The following is a 13,342-nucleotide window of genomic DNA, read 5'->3' on the forward strand; positions in this document are numbered from 1 at the left end:
TTTCTCAAAAGAATATTGCAGGTCATACCTGTTTACTTATTTTTAAGTTTTGCATTTGAATAAATGTTTAGACATGATTAAACACTAGATTTTTAAATGTCCTTTTAACATTTTTTAATGATACTCTTATAAGTACACACAAGTGAATATTAATGAGTGCAAGCAAATACTGAATTTAACCTAAGAAAATTTTAAAATGGTACTAAAAAGGCATTCAACTGCATTCAACAAAAGATTTGTATCCCCTTATATGTACAGTATTAAATATATTAAGTAATATTAAGTACAAATAGGTTCCATTTTTTAAATACTGTACATAAAAACAATATTGTCTAAAGGTCACTTTTCATTCTGCAACTAAATGGAAATATTTATATATAAAAAATAAAGTCATGATGCCTCTCCGGCAGACCACACACACACACCGCATCTAATGAGTTAATGATGAGTGAAATAATGATTGAAATGTGTAAACAGCGTTTTCCTCATCTTTCCACTGAAGCATTTTGTATAGCGATAAGAGGAATCCTATGCACATTCCTCAGGCCTATCTTTACTCACTCTATTTTGTTGGAAGATATGAGATAAAACATTATTCAACTATGTCACTACAATTACACACTGTCTACACAACTAATTTAAACACAGTGGAAACATTGTTAGCCTACCTTACTCACATTAATCAATAATTCACCCACAAATTAAAGCTTTATCATGTTAACTCACCCATGTGTGCAACCCATATGTGTTTTTCCCACACAGCTCTAATCCAGCACATCAGTCAAGTTAAGTAAATAAGACTTGCATACTCCATTTCCACATAGTAGCTTTGTGTGAGGAATAAAAAGAAAATGAAAGCTCTGAAATAATGTGTGCACAAGCTTAGATGGATAAAAGTGTGCAGCTTTAGCCAGGGTAGCCATATTTAATTTTTGACAAGAATAAAACGAGCAGGGTTGCTCACATTAGATTTCAGTAAACAAAAACTTTATAAACAATCGTGTTAATTATTTGATCTAGGACTTTAATAGTGTTTGCCTTAATACAGTGCATGTCATTTTAAGTCTCAGTTTCATCCGAGTAAAATTCTAAATGGCATCTAAACTGTATTATGCTATGATCATAGATACATAGATATTTAGAAGTAGATGCCTTGATTCTATGGGCCACTATACATAAGCCCTCCGCCATATTGGAAGGGTCAACTTGACATCATTCACCATAATAATCAATGAATATTCGAAGATGCCACAATCCTTACATATCTATGTTTCCACCCACTCTTTCGCATTCTCACCTGTGAAAGGTTATCCTGTTTCTTCGGGAATTTAAATTCCGGCGGTTTTTACAACCATCGGCTGTGCAGGATTGTGGCATCTTCTCATATTCATTGATTATTATGGTGAATGACGTCAAGTTGACCGTTAAAGATGGCGGACGCATCTACGTGCTTGGAGCTGTCGAATGAGGCATCTATACTCTAAAAAATGCTGGGTTGTTTCAACCCAATGTTGGGTCAAATATGGACTAACCCAACTGTTGTGTTAAATTTTGGTTACATTTTTAAATTAGCTTTTTAACCCAACAGTTGGGTTAGTCCATATTCCAGCATTTTTTAGTGTACCTATTCATATCTGTGCATAGATACGTAGATGCCTCATTGGCGACTGTTTCTGTGGGCCGCTATATGTAAGCCGTCCACCATATTGGAAGGGTCAACTTGAGTCATTCACCATAATAATCAATGAATATTCGAATATTCAATGGCGGACTTGGAGCTGTCGTGCTTGGAGCTGTCGAATGAGGCATCTACCTATGCACATCTATGGCTATGATAGGGAAGATTTTCAGTGAATAATTCAAATTTGGGCCATCATATAACTTAATAACTTCAATTACTTATTAATGCACAGAAGTCACATGGACTAGTTTTATGATTCGTGTTTTACAGCTTGACTGTCAAACATGAACAGAATATGACAAGCGTGAATCAATATGACGGAATTATGTTGGTTTGAACTACTTCCTTTAACACCTCAACCCATTCAGTCATTCTTGTTAAAAATCTTTTTATTTTGTAGTACATGTTTGTAAAATACAGGTGATTCATAGTGCTTGTGATAAGGACAGGAAACCAAAAACCAATCCCAATTCATTATGCAAACATCACGATGACGTCTGTTAAATTAATTTCGAATTGCAAACATTTTGAAAGTTAACAAGTCAGTGGGAGATTTTAATATTTTTTTTATCATAAATGTCCTAATTATTAAAGTATAGCTAATAAACATACTTAATAAAACAGATTGATCTGTATGTGCAGCTAAATTATTTTCAGATAAAGTAGAAATTAAGCCAAATAATACAATAACAACTATTTTTTGTAGCAATATAAACAGGTCTTATTGGTTTCTCTGAAGTACTTCCAGTTGATGTTTGAAAGAATTGCATAGATAGCTGTGTCTGCAAATTGCGCAAACTCCTACATTTCATACAAAACAATGCCAAATTGTTTCTTCATGACAGCAAGGAGCCTGAAACAGACATGGGAACTGAGAAGGAAGTATTGGAATACGACCAAATCACATTTAAAAGCCCGTTTTTATCCTGGAGCGATGAATCGATCGCCCTGAAGCTAAATATCATAGTTGCATGCCACTTCTGTTGTTTGCACAAGAGACAGATGAATCTTTCTCTTTCAGACTTCAAACATTTGCAACTCACACAAGTATTTAATATCATACTGTCAATCTACAGACCGCTTTACCAGTTGATATTGCACATTTTCTGCTCATAAATTCTTGTAAATTTCAAGATTTCCTGAAGAACACAAATTTTTATTTGCTATCATAAAACTGTCTAATCTGAATTATACTGGTTACGTAAACACTCATATCTGCTGAGCACCAGTTAGTTGTGGCATAAAGCATAAAAAGGTATGCGTTAACTAACTAAATCAAACCCTCTACATAACAGTGTCCCCTAAATGATTACATTTTAATGTAAGATCAACCCTGGTTTAAAATCCAGAGTTGGTTTTTGCACAAGTTCATTTGAATGTGATGAGGTAGTCAGGATAAGCCTGGCAGTCGTGGAAAACTACAAACATGGAGGGATTCTGCGTATCATCCACCACGCTGTCATAGAGGTCAGGAGCCACGCGCTCAGGGGGCGTCCTCATGTCCCCCTGACCCTTAGCGTAATAACCCGTAAGCACACGAGCCACAAACATGAGCTGAGTCTCGTCTGCTGCAGGAATTGCATAGGTAGGATGGGCAGAGTAGCTGGCGTTCACAGCGAAGTACGTCCCATGTCCGTAGACGGTGGCTGAGAAAGGCATAAAAGCCACCAGAATTAATTAGTCTGCAAACTGAACAATTAACGAGACCATCAGTGACTGACTGGGAATCTGTTTAATAGACTGTTAAACTATAAAGAGGAAGTTCATCCAATGTTCACCCAAAACTTACAATTCTGTCATCACTCGCTGTTGGGTTTGTCACTCCTACAGTTATTGCATGACTTCAGGAGGACTATGAGTGAGTCAGATGAACTTCACTTTATGGTGCATTTAGTCATTATGAACCATCATAGTTCATAGAGGTTTGAAACAATGTATATTGGTCACAAACAAATAGTGACAGAATTTCCATTTTTGGGTGGACTATTAATTTAACCAACCTTTAAAAAAAAATAAATAAATAAAGCAGTTACCATTTTGCCCTGCAAAATTGCGATTAAAGTTTGACTTCATGATGGATGAGCAGGACGCCTCTGATGTGCCGTGATAAAGGATCTTCTCTCCTGCTCCCACAATTAGACCATTTCTGTTCTCCAACTCTTTTTTACGTGCCTCGTATAACCGCCGAAGATTCATGTTCTGGATGCGCTCGATCTGTTGAAATACATTTGCACTCAAACAGCCATGTATATATTTGATGGACTTCACATTCACATCTGTTGTTCTTCATAGAAGCAAACTATAAAGACTATACTGCCATACAAAATGAAAAGTGAAAATGAAGTATGGTGTCCTGTACTCGGAATTTGTGCTCTGCATTTCACCCATCCCAAGTGCACACACACACAGCAGTGAGGCAGCCATATTGCACCAAAGTTGGGGCTTTGGTGCCTTGCTCAAGGGTCTCACCTCAGTCATGTTATTGAAGGTGGAAGAGAGTGCTGGTCATTCACTCCCCCCACCAACAATCCTTGCCAGTACCGAGACTTGAACCCGCAATCTATGGGTTACAAGTCCGACTTGCTAACCATTAGGCCATGACTGCCCCAAACATGGTACTAGAAGGTACCAATAGGTGCCATTAATACAATCTGGCCCTTGATTTAACCTATAATAAGCCCTTGTTTTAGACTATCTCTAATCCTAAAATTCAACTAGACATGAATTAAGACATTATGTACTTCTTTAAAATCCATTTTTATGTCCTTCGATGGTTTATGTCATGTAAAGCACACTAAGATGGTGTCAGCTGTCACACCTTGAGCACGGTTTTTCTGACTGTCCTCTTGAAGCCCATCTTCACAGTCTTGTACTCTGTAGATGATGGATCTAAGACAATCACCTTTAAGAGGTCACTCTGACTCATGTTGTCCCAGTAGATTGGCAAAGACAAATCTGAAATGCAAAATAATGAGGCTTTTGATTTAGCTGGATTATGTATCAATTTATATTATGGATGTAGATCAGTGGTTTTCAACTGGATAAAGATTTGATCTTTTTTTTATCTGTCACAGTATCAAATATATATTTAACATAATCAGGGTCATATTTTCATATACTATAAAAGCGGTTTCTCACCTGAAGGGTTCTCCAGTCGTTTGAGAGCGGTCACCTGTCCTGAATCACATGATGTGGCCTCCATCTTTTGCAAATCCACAGTCCATTTCACAGCCTGTGCATCCTCAATTCCATCTTTCACATCTCTTTTCTCAAGCTTATAATTCACGTCTTTTGGTACCTTCTGCCAAATGCCCCGTGGTCCCAGAATGCACCACGTGACCTGACTGAAGAGGAAGGTCTGGTCCTTCTCTCTTACCTTAGAGTTTGGGAGAAATAAAATGTTAGGCTTTGGAAATGAATAATCATGAAAAACGATTTGATTTCACGATTTTAAGTTTTTATTGCATTTATCATTAGTCACCAAAACGCCCCAGAAGATTAGTATACCATAGTTGGTATACAAGAAGATTAGTATACAATTGCAGCGTATGTATGTTTGTGTGTGTGCAAGTCAGGATCAGGAAAGGCCCATGAGCCAGGACTCAGAATCAGGACACTCGTAGACACAACACAAGGCTATCGGCATTGACTATTATTTGCAAGTGCTATGCATTATGTGCTGAGGCAATTGTGTGGAGAGCTAATTCATTGTTATTCTCACCTGTCTGCGAAGTGCATCTTGTATCAGTCTAACCACCTCATTCACTCCGTTCCTCTGTCCTTCAACTTCCCATTCTTCAGAACTGTTCTGTGCTATCTGCAGGTGTAGTGAATTCACTTTAGAGAGCAGCTGGTCCATCTCCTCTTGAGTGAGGCGTTCAATCTCATCAGGAAAGAAAGTGTGTGTGGAGCACTGGTCCTTATATGCCTGCTGAAGATCTCTGCAGGCATTAGAAACATCATTATTGGTGTGACCAATGACTAGAAATGCTGCTGTGCTCTCTGTGTCAGGCAAAGATGTCACTAGAGAACTGAAGTCCAAAGCGACTGGTAAGGGTAAGGAATGTGATCTGCTTGATCTAGTTGATCCACTGTGCCTGATACTGGTTGCACTGCGTCCTCTGGTGGTTACACTGGTAAGTACAAGTGGTGCAGGAGCTGAAAAAGGTGAATGTGCAAAATTGATAATGAGTGTCCTGTGAAAACACTGTAAAAAATATTGAAATATTTTGAAGAATTGTTTTTTATAATGCATGAGATGGGCAAGAAATAAAAGTGCCTCCGCATTATGCAGATTCATTCTCACCTGTTAACTGCGTATTACCGCCAAACATTTGCTTTGATGTTGCTTTGAATGCGAGAAAAACATTAATCTTCAGCAGAATGATCCGAATGTTTTTGAGATGTTGAAGATTCGCTCCTTGAACACCTTCCTTTACTCCCTCTAGAATGGACTTGGCCACCACATTTGGATCCAAACTTCCTTGTCCTGCAGAGATGTCAATTTACCTTGACATGGCGGTTTATGATGCCAAAACATTCCTACCATTTAATTCATGCATATTTCTAATCAGATAAACTACTGAGCAATTATACTAGATAAATATATTTGTGCAGTAAAAAGCCTTATTCTTATAAAGACCATGACAAAGTCTTGCGAGTCTTCAACATTCATGGCGCTTGCAACGCCAAGATCATAAGTTCAATTCCCAGTAAATGCACAAACTGATAAAATGTATATTTTGCATGCAACTTAAAGGGATAGCTCACCCAGAAATGAAAATTCTGACAACATTTACTCAACTTCATGTTGTTTCAAACCTGTATGAATTTCTTTCTTCCACTGAACACAAAAGATGATCATTTTGAATGTGAACTTTCCCCTTTAAGTCGCTTTAGAAAAAAGCATCTGCGAAATGCATAAATGTAAACGTAAAAAAATACTAGACTTAGTTTTTGCCTTTTTATGTGGGAACCAAATTGATCAAATTATCAAATGAATGCGCTCATATATACAAGCAAAGACAAAATCAGTATTTTTCAGCTGTTAAAATGTATGGATATATCTCTGAGTTATCTCTCACAAATTTGAGTTTATATCTTGCAATTTTAAATTTATATCTTGCAAATTTGAGTTTATATCACAATTTTGAGTTTATATCTCATAATTCCTAGTTTATATCCTGCAATTTTGAGTTTATATCTCACAGTTTTGAGTTTATATCTCAGTTCTGAGTTTATATCTTGCCATTTTAAGTTTATATCTCATAATTCTGATTTTATATCTTGCAATTTTGAGTTTATATCTTGCAATTTTGAGTTTATATCTCGCAATTTTGAGTTTATATCTCGCAATTTTGAGTTTATATCTCACAATTTTGAGTTTATATCTCACAATTCTGAGTTTATATCTCATAATTCCTAGTTTATATCCTGCAATTTTGAGTTTATATCTCACAGTTTTGAGTTTATATCTCAGTTCTGAGTTTATATCTTGCCATTTTAAGTTTATATCTCATAATTCTGATTTTATATCTCGCAATTTTGAGTTTATATCTCACAATTTTGAGTTTATATCTCACGATTCTGAGTTTATATCTCATGATTCCTAGTTTATATCTCACAATTCCGAGTTTATATCTCACAATTCTGAGTTTATATCTCACAATTCTGAGTTTATATCTCATGATTCCTAGTTTATATCTCACAATTCCGAGTTTATATCTCACAATTCTGAGTTTATATCTCACAATTCTGAGTTTATATCTCATTATTCCTAGTTTATATCTTGCAATTTTGAATTTATATCTCGCAATTTTGAGTTTATACCTCGCAATTTTGAGTTTATATTTTGCAATTCTGAGTTTATCTCATAATTCTGAGTTTATATCTCATTATTCCTAGTTTATATCTTGCAATTTTGAATTTATATCTTGCAATTTTGAGTTTATACCTCGCAATTTTGAGTTTATACCTCGCAATTTTGAGTTTATATCTCGCAATTTTGAGTTTATATCTCGCTATTCTGAGTTTATATCTCGCAATTCTGAGTTTATATCTTGCAATTTCGAGTTTTTATCTTGCAATTCTGAGAATTATGAGATAAACATTTATTTTCAAATTACAGTATTTTTTACTCGGAGTTGGAAACAGACCTTCATTGTTATAGGAGATAGTAATGAGGAAAAAAAACCAAAACAAACTACTGCAATTTCGAGTTTTTATCTTGCAATTCTGAGAATTATGAGATAAACATTTTCAAATTACAGTATTTTTTACTCGGAGTTGGAAACAGACCTTCATTGTTATAGGAGATAGTAATGAGGAAAAAAAACCAAAACAAACTACCTTACAAGACATAATTTTTTTTCACAATGCAAGTAACAATGAAGTTACTGACCAGCGCAGATCGCAGGAATGGCCACAGACCTGTAGCAGCCATGCTCACATTGAACCACTATTTCTTTTGCCAAGGTCTTGATAACATCAGGGTTTCTCTCTCCACAAACATGCATGATGGTCTTACAGGGGAAGCCTCCTGGTGGGGTCTTGAAGATCTGCCCGCTCGCTGCCCGAGCTGGAGAATATATGTAAGGGATAGTGTTAGATGATATATTGCATGTATATATTTGATTAATTAAATCATTTATCTATTTTAAAGTGTCATTTGATTTTCTGTACTTTATTAGATTTTTAAAAAATGCCTAAAGAAGGTTGCCATTTCTGCATTTCTATATTTGCAAACAGGCTCAGTTAAGTGTATGAAGTTTCTTCAAATTTTCTAAAATCACACTGTTTCTAATGAAGGCATGTGATTCTGATTTAATTAGATTAGATCATTTTCAAAAGAAATGGCTTCCAGGGAAAGTTAAATTTGATAGATAAGTCTATCAATTTCATAAAACTTTGTGTTAAAATGACTTCCGATGCTTGCATACATAGGTATTATTTAGTGCATTCAAACATGCTTGACAAAAGTCTTTTCATATATGTAATAAAATCAAAAGCTAATTTTATAAAAGAGGCTGTAGTTTATTTTTCTTACCGCCTGTCAGTTGAGCCTGGATTTGAGGTCCTGCCTTAGTAAGGATGTCCTTACACACTCCTGTGATGGACAGGTTAAACACTCTCTTATGTTCTAAACAGTGTAGCAAGAATGTTTTGGTTATTAAATTACAAAATCTGCATGAATACCAGCTGTCTGGAAGTCCTTAAAGTCAGTGGTGTTCACGATGGCCTCAGTAGTCTCATTAGTGATGTCTCCAAACACTAGATGGAGTTCAATCCCATCTACTGGCATGATGATCTCATCAAGGTCAGAGGTCAGTGACTGAAACAGAGCTGTGGTGACCGATAAAGAGATGTACAGATGTAAGAAACCTTGGAAGGTTTAGTTAAATGTAAGAATTTCCAATACACAACAACAAATCCTTTGTGTGCATGAGCACTATTGGCCAGTTAGACTTATTCTGAGTGTCATTTAGACATTTCTCATTGACTATTTTTAATTTTACCACACAGCATCATGCTTGTCATAGTGTCAAAATGTGCTGTGGCATGTTCCTAAGTTACTATATCTAATATGTAAGTGAGCTTATTATGAGGTGCCAAACAGGTAATAATTATGTAAATGCTGAATATATAAATGTAAATCTGAAAATATAAACTTAAAATGTGAATATACAGTTATAACCACAAAAATATAGAAGTAAATCTGAATATATAGAAGTACATCTGAATGTATACATGCAAATATGAACATGGGCGACTTTTGACTCTTAAAGTCAGAGTAAGTGATTTTTCAAAAACACTTTAGAAAACTGATTCGGGCCGAATCGCAAAACAAACTTGTAGCCAATCAGCAATAATGGGCGTGTCTACTCGTGATGTGGAGGAGAGAGAGTTCAGTGCACAGGATGGACATTAGCCGAGCGACAGAAAGATAAAGATGGCGGATAAAATACAAAAGAGGAAAACATCTGTGGAACGATAAGGCAAGAAGTAGGACCAGTGTAAATATCGGATCAGCTTTCCAGCGCTGGAGAGAACTCAAGGAGCGGAGGCCTGCGATCAGACGCCGAGGTTGCTTTGTTTCTTCTCGATAGGTGAGTAACACCGTGTCTACAACAGCTAAAGTCTGCCTACACTGGACGCGACCAAACGACTGCTGAAAACCATTTGAAATGTGTCAGCACGTCATAAATAGAACCCGGCAGCAGTTTTCTGTCGGGGATTTGTTGCGCCATGCCGCTCACGTCCGTAGACGTGGTGTAACATTGGTTTTGCTTGGTTTCACAGAACTAATCGTTGCCTGGGTTGCGTACGTATATGTGGGGCGGAGCTATCAAAATAGGGGCAAGACTCTTTTGGGGTAGGGGTGTGTTTGTTTTGGTGATTTCAAATATCAACATTGGCTACCAGAAATCACTTAGTCTGCCTTTAAGTAAAAACAAAATATGATGATAATAATAATAAATATATATATATATATACACACACACACACACACAGTGGGTACGGAAAATATTCAGACCCCCTTAAATTTTTCACTTTGTTATATTGCAGCCATTTGCTAAAATCATTCAAGTTAATTTAGAACCATCTCAAGGATGATCAGAAGAAATGGACAGCACCTGAGTTAAATATATGAGTGTCACAGCAAAGGGTCTGAATACTTAGGACCATGTGATATTTCAGTTTTTCTTTTTTAATAAAACTGCAAAAATGTCAACAATTCTGTGTTTTTCTGTCAATATGGGGTGCTGTGTGTAGATTAATGAGGAAAAAAAATTTAACTTAAATGATTTTAGCAAATGGCTGCAATATAACAGTAAAAAATTTAAGGGGGTCTGAATACTTTCCGTACCCACTGTATATATCATTATTGTGATGGGGGCCCTGCAGTAAGTCATAGCCCCGGGGCCCAGTGCAGTCTTAATGAGGCTCTGGTTATCACATAGCATTTTTTCCCTTTACTAGGTACAATATTTCAAGGAATCACCATATATTCAGATTTACTTCTATATATATTCAGATTTGTATCTATATATTCATGGTTATAACTATATATTCAGATTTACATTTATATATTTAGATGTACTTCTGCATATTCCGATTTATATTTATATATTCAGATGTACTTCTATATATTCAGATTTGTATCTATATATTCTTGATTATAACTGTATATTCAGATTTACATTTATATTCAGATGTACTTCTATATATTCGTGGTTATAACTATGTTCACATTTTAAGTTTATATATTCAGCTTTACACTTATATATTCAGAATTTACATAATTATTTCCTGTTTGGCGTCTCATAGCTTATACATATATATATATATATAAATCTCTTGCCTTCCCCTGTGTTGTCCACCATTTTTGCACTCAGATTCCCACAGACTGTCTGGAACAGCTGCAAAATATTTCCAAAATAGGGTTAGGAATAGAAATAAACTTCATTGCATTGAGTGTGTATATAGTGTGTGTGTGAGTTATATAGATTGCTTACCTCTTCAGAATGAGCATAATTAGCCATTATTGCGATACAAATGGTGTCCAGGCAACCAGTGGATCCAGATAAAAATTCGCAGATCTCATGAGTAAGAATATTAACAGAGTCTTTGACCGGTATTGACAGCACTATGCCGGGTCCGATTACTGGCAATGCAACAGATTCCCAACAGTTCTGCTTACACAGCTCAAAAACTCTGCAAAGTCCAGAGCGAAGCGCCTAAGACAAGATCACAACATCAAAAAATACATTACTGATGGTGGCAACTACTAAATGTATTTTATTTGTTTTTATTTGCTATTGTTTGTTGCGCTTTGGGTTTCAGAAAAGCGCATTATAAATAAAATGAATATTATTGTTTTCTGTGAATTTGCGTTCTCATTCAGACGTTCTGCTGGTTGTGTTTAGTTCTGTTTTAAGAATTATAATTTCACAAACCTAAAGTCGGATTTAATTTAAATAAAAAAACTGTTCATGCTACACACGCAAAAAACACTGGGTTAAAAACAACCCAATTTGGGGGAGATTCTCTTTTTTTTTTGCGTATATGTGACCCTGGAGCACAAAACCAGTCTCAAGTCGCTGGGGTATATTTGTAGCAATAGTCAAAAATACATTGTATGGATCAAAATGATTGATTTTTCTTGTACACTCTTAAAAATAAAGGTGCTTCAAAATGTTCTTCAAGTGATGCCATAGAAGAACCATTTTTGGTTCCACAAAGAACCATTCAGTCAAAGGTTCTTTAAAGAACCATCTCTTTCTTACCTTTTTGTAATCTGAAGAACCTTCTTTCGCCACAAAAAACCTTTTGTGAAACAGAAAGGTTCTTCAGGTGTTAAAGGTTCTTTATGGAACCATTTAGACAAAAAGGTTCTTCAATGGCATTGTGAAGCACCTCTATTTTTAAGAGTGTATGCCAAAAATTATTAGGATATTAAGTAAAGATCATGTTCCATGAAGATATTTTCTAAATTTTCTACCGTAAATATTAAAACTTAATTTTTGATTAGTAATATGCATTGCTAAGAACTTCATTTGGACAACTTTAAAGGCGATTTTCTAAATATTTCGATTTTTTGGCACCCTCAGATTCCAGATTTTCAAATAGTTGTATCTCGACCAAATATTGTCTTGTGACCCTGGAGCACAAAACCAGTCTCAAGTCGCTGGGGTATATTTGTAGCAATAGTCAAAAATACATTGTATGGATCAAAATGATTGATTTTTCTTGTACACTCTTAAAAATAAAGGTGCTTCAAAATGTTCTTCAAGTGATGCCATAGAAGAACCATTTTTGGTTCCACAAAGAACCATTCAGTCAAAGGTTCTTTAAAGAACCATCTCTTTCTTACCTTTTTGTAATCTGAAGAACCTTCTTTCGCCACAAAGAACCTTTTGTGAAACAGAAAGGTTCTTCAGGTGTTAAAGGTTCTTTATGGAACCATTTAGACAAAAAGGTTCTTCAATGGCATTGTGAAGCACCTCTATTTTTAAGAGTGTATGCCAAAAATTATTAGGATATTAAGTAAAGATCATGTTCCATGAAGATATTTTCTAAATTTTCTACCGTAAATATTAAAACTTAATTTTTGATTAGTAATATGCATTGCTAAGAACTTCATTTGGACAACTTTAAAGGCGATTTTCTAAATATTTCGATTTTTTGGCACCCTCAGATTCCAGATTTTCAAATAGTTGTATCTCGACCAAATATTGTCTTGCATTTTATTTTCAAATGGTTTTTTTTTTTCATATTGTTTTGTCTGTTCATTGACGTTAACAACTATATTTATACTCCAGGGTCCCTTTTAATGCAATAGTATTGTGTGCAACGTGCAATAATTCCCTTAAAGATTCTCACAGAACTGTTCTGATTGCAGTGCATCACGTTAAGGTGATTGATGAATTTATTGTATGATTACTTGCTTGTGTAAAGGGGAGTATTGTGTGCATTGTTTTTTTTTTTTGTATTTATAGGGTTTACAATTTGCCTTGCCTGTGTGCATTTCTTTATGTCCTTTTAATCTGTCTTGCTTGGAGTGAAATTATTAGTATTTATATATGTATACGGATGCGTAACAAGAAATAAAGTTATGCGTTTCTACACACCAGCACCCACCTTTGTCCTTTAATTAGGATA

At 35.4% G+C, this 13,342-nt stretch overlaps 1 protein-coding gene across 1 annotated transcript in view; it reads right to left on the minus strand.

The window, feature by feature from the left end:
- Positions 1 to 2,091: 2,091 nt before the first annotated feature.
- LOC107553763 (poly [ADP-ribose] polymerase 14) overlaps positions 2,092 to 13,342 on the minus strand; it is a 14,106-nt gene continuing 2,855 nt past the window's right edge. The window contains exons 3-13 of the mRNA XM_016236073.1: positions 11,197 to 11,418; positions 11,043 to 11,100; positions 8,876 to 9,022; positions 8,727 to 8,786; positions 8,082 to 8,258; positions 5,988 to 6,170; positions 5,403 to 5,839; positions 4,820 to 5,057; positions 4,500 to 4,636; positions 3,715 to 3,895; positions 2,092 to 3,327 (exon numbers count right to left, since the gene is read on the minus strand). Coding sequence (XP_016091559.1) covers positions 3,050 to 3,327; positions 3,715 to 3,895; positions 4,500 to 4,636; positions 4,820 to 5,057; positions 5,403 to 5,839; positions 5,988 to 6,170; positions 8,082 to 8,258; positions 8,727 to 8,786; positions 8,876 to 9,022; positions 11,043 to 11,100; positions 11,197 to 11,418 — 2,118 coding nt within the window. The 3' untranslated portion in view covers positions 2,092 to 3,049. The remainder of the gene's footprint in view (positions 3,328 to 3,714; positions 3,896 to 4,499; positions 4,637 to 4,819; positions 5,058 to 5,402; positions 5,840 to 5,987; positions 6,171 to 8,081; positions 8,259 to 8,726; positions 8,787 to 8,875; positions 9,023 to 11,042; positions 11,101 to 11,196; positions 11,419 to 13,342) is intronic.

Source organism: Sinocyclocheilus grahami, unplaced genomic scaffold, assembly GCF_001515645.1.
Source record: "Sinocyclocheilus grahami isolate Dianchi unplaced genomic scaffold, SAMN03320097.WGS_v1.1 scaffold481.1, whole genome shotgun sequence".
Classification (NCBI taxonomy): Eukaryota; Metazoa; Chordata; class Actinopteri; order Cypriniformes; family Cyprinidae; genus Sinocyclocheilus; species Sinocyclocheilus grahami.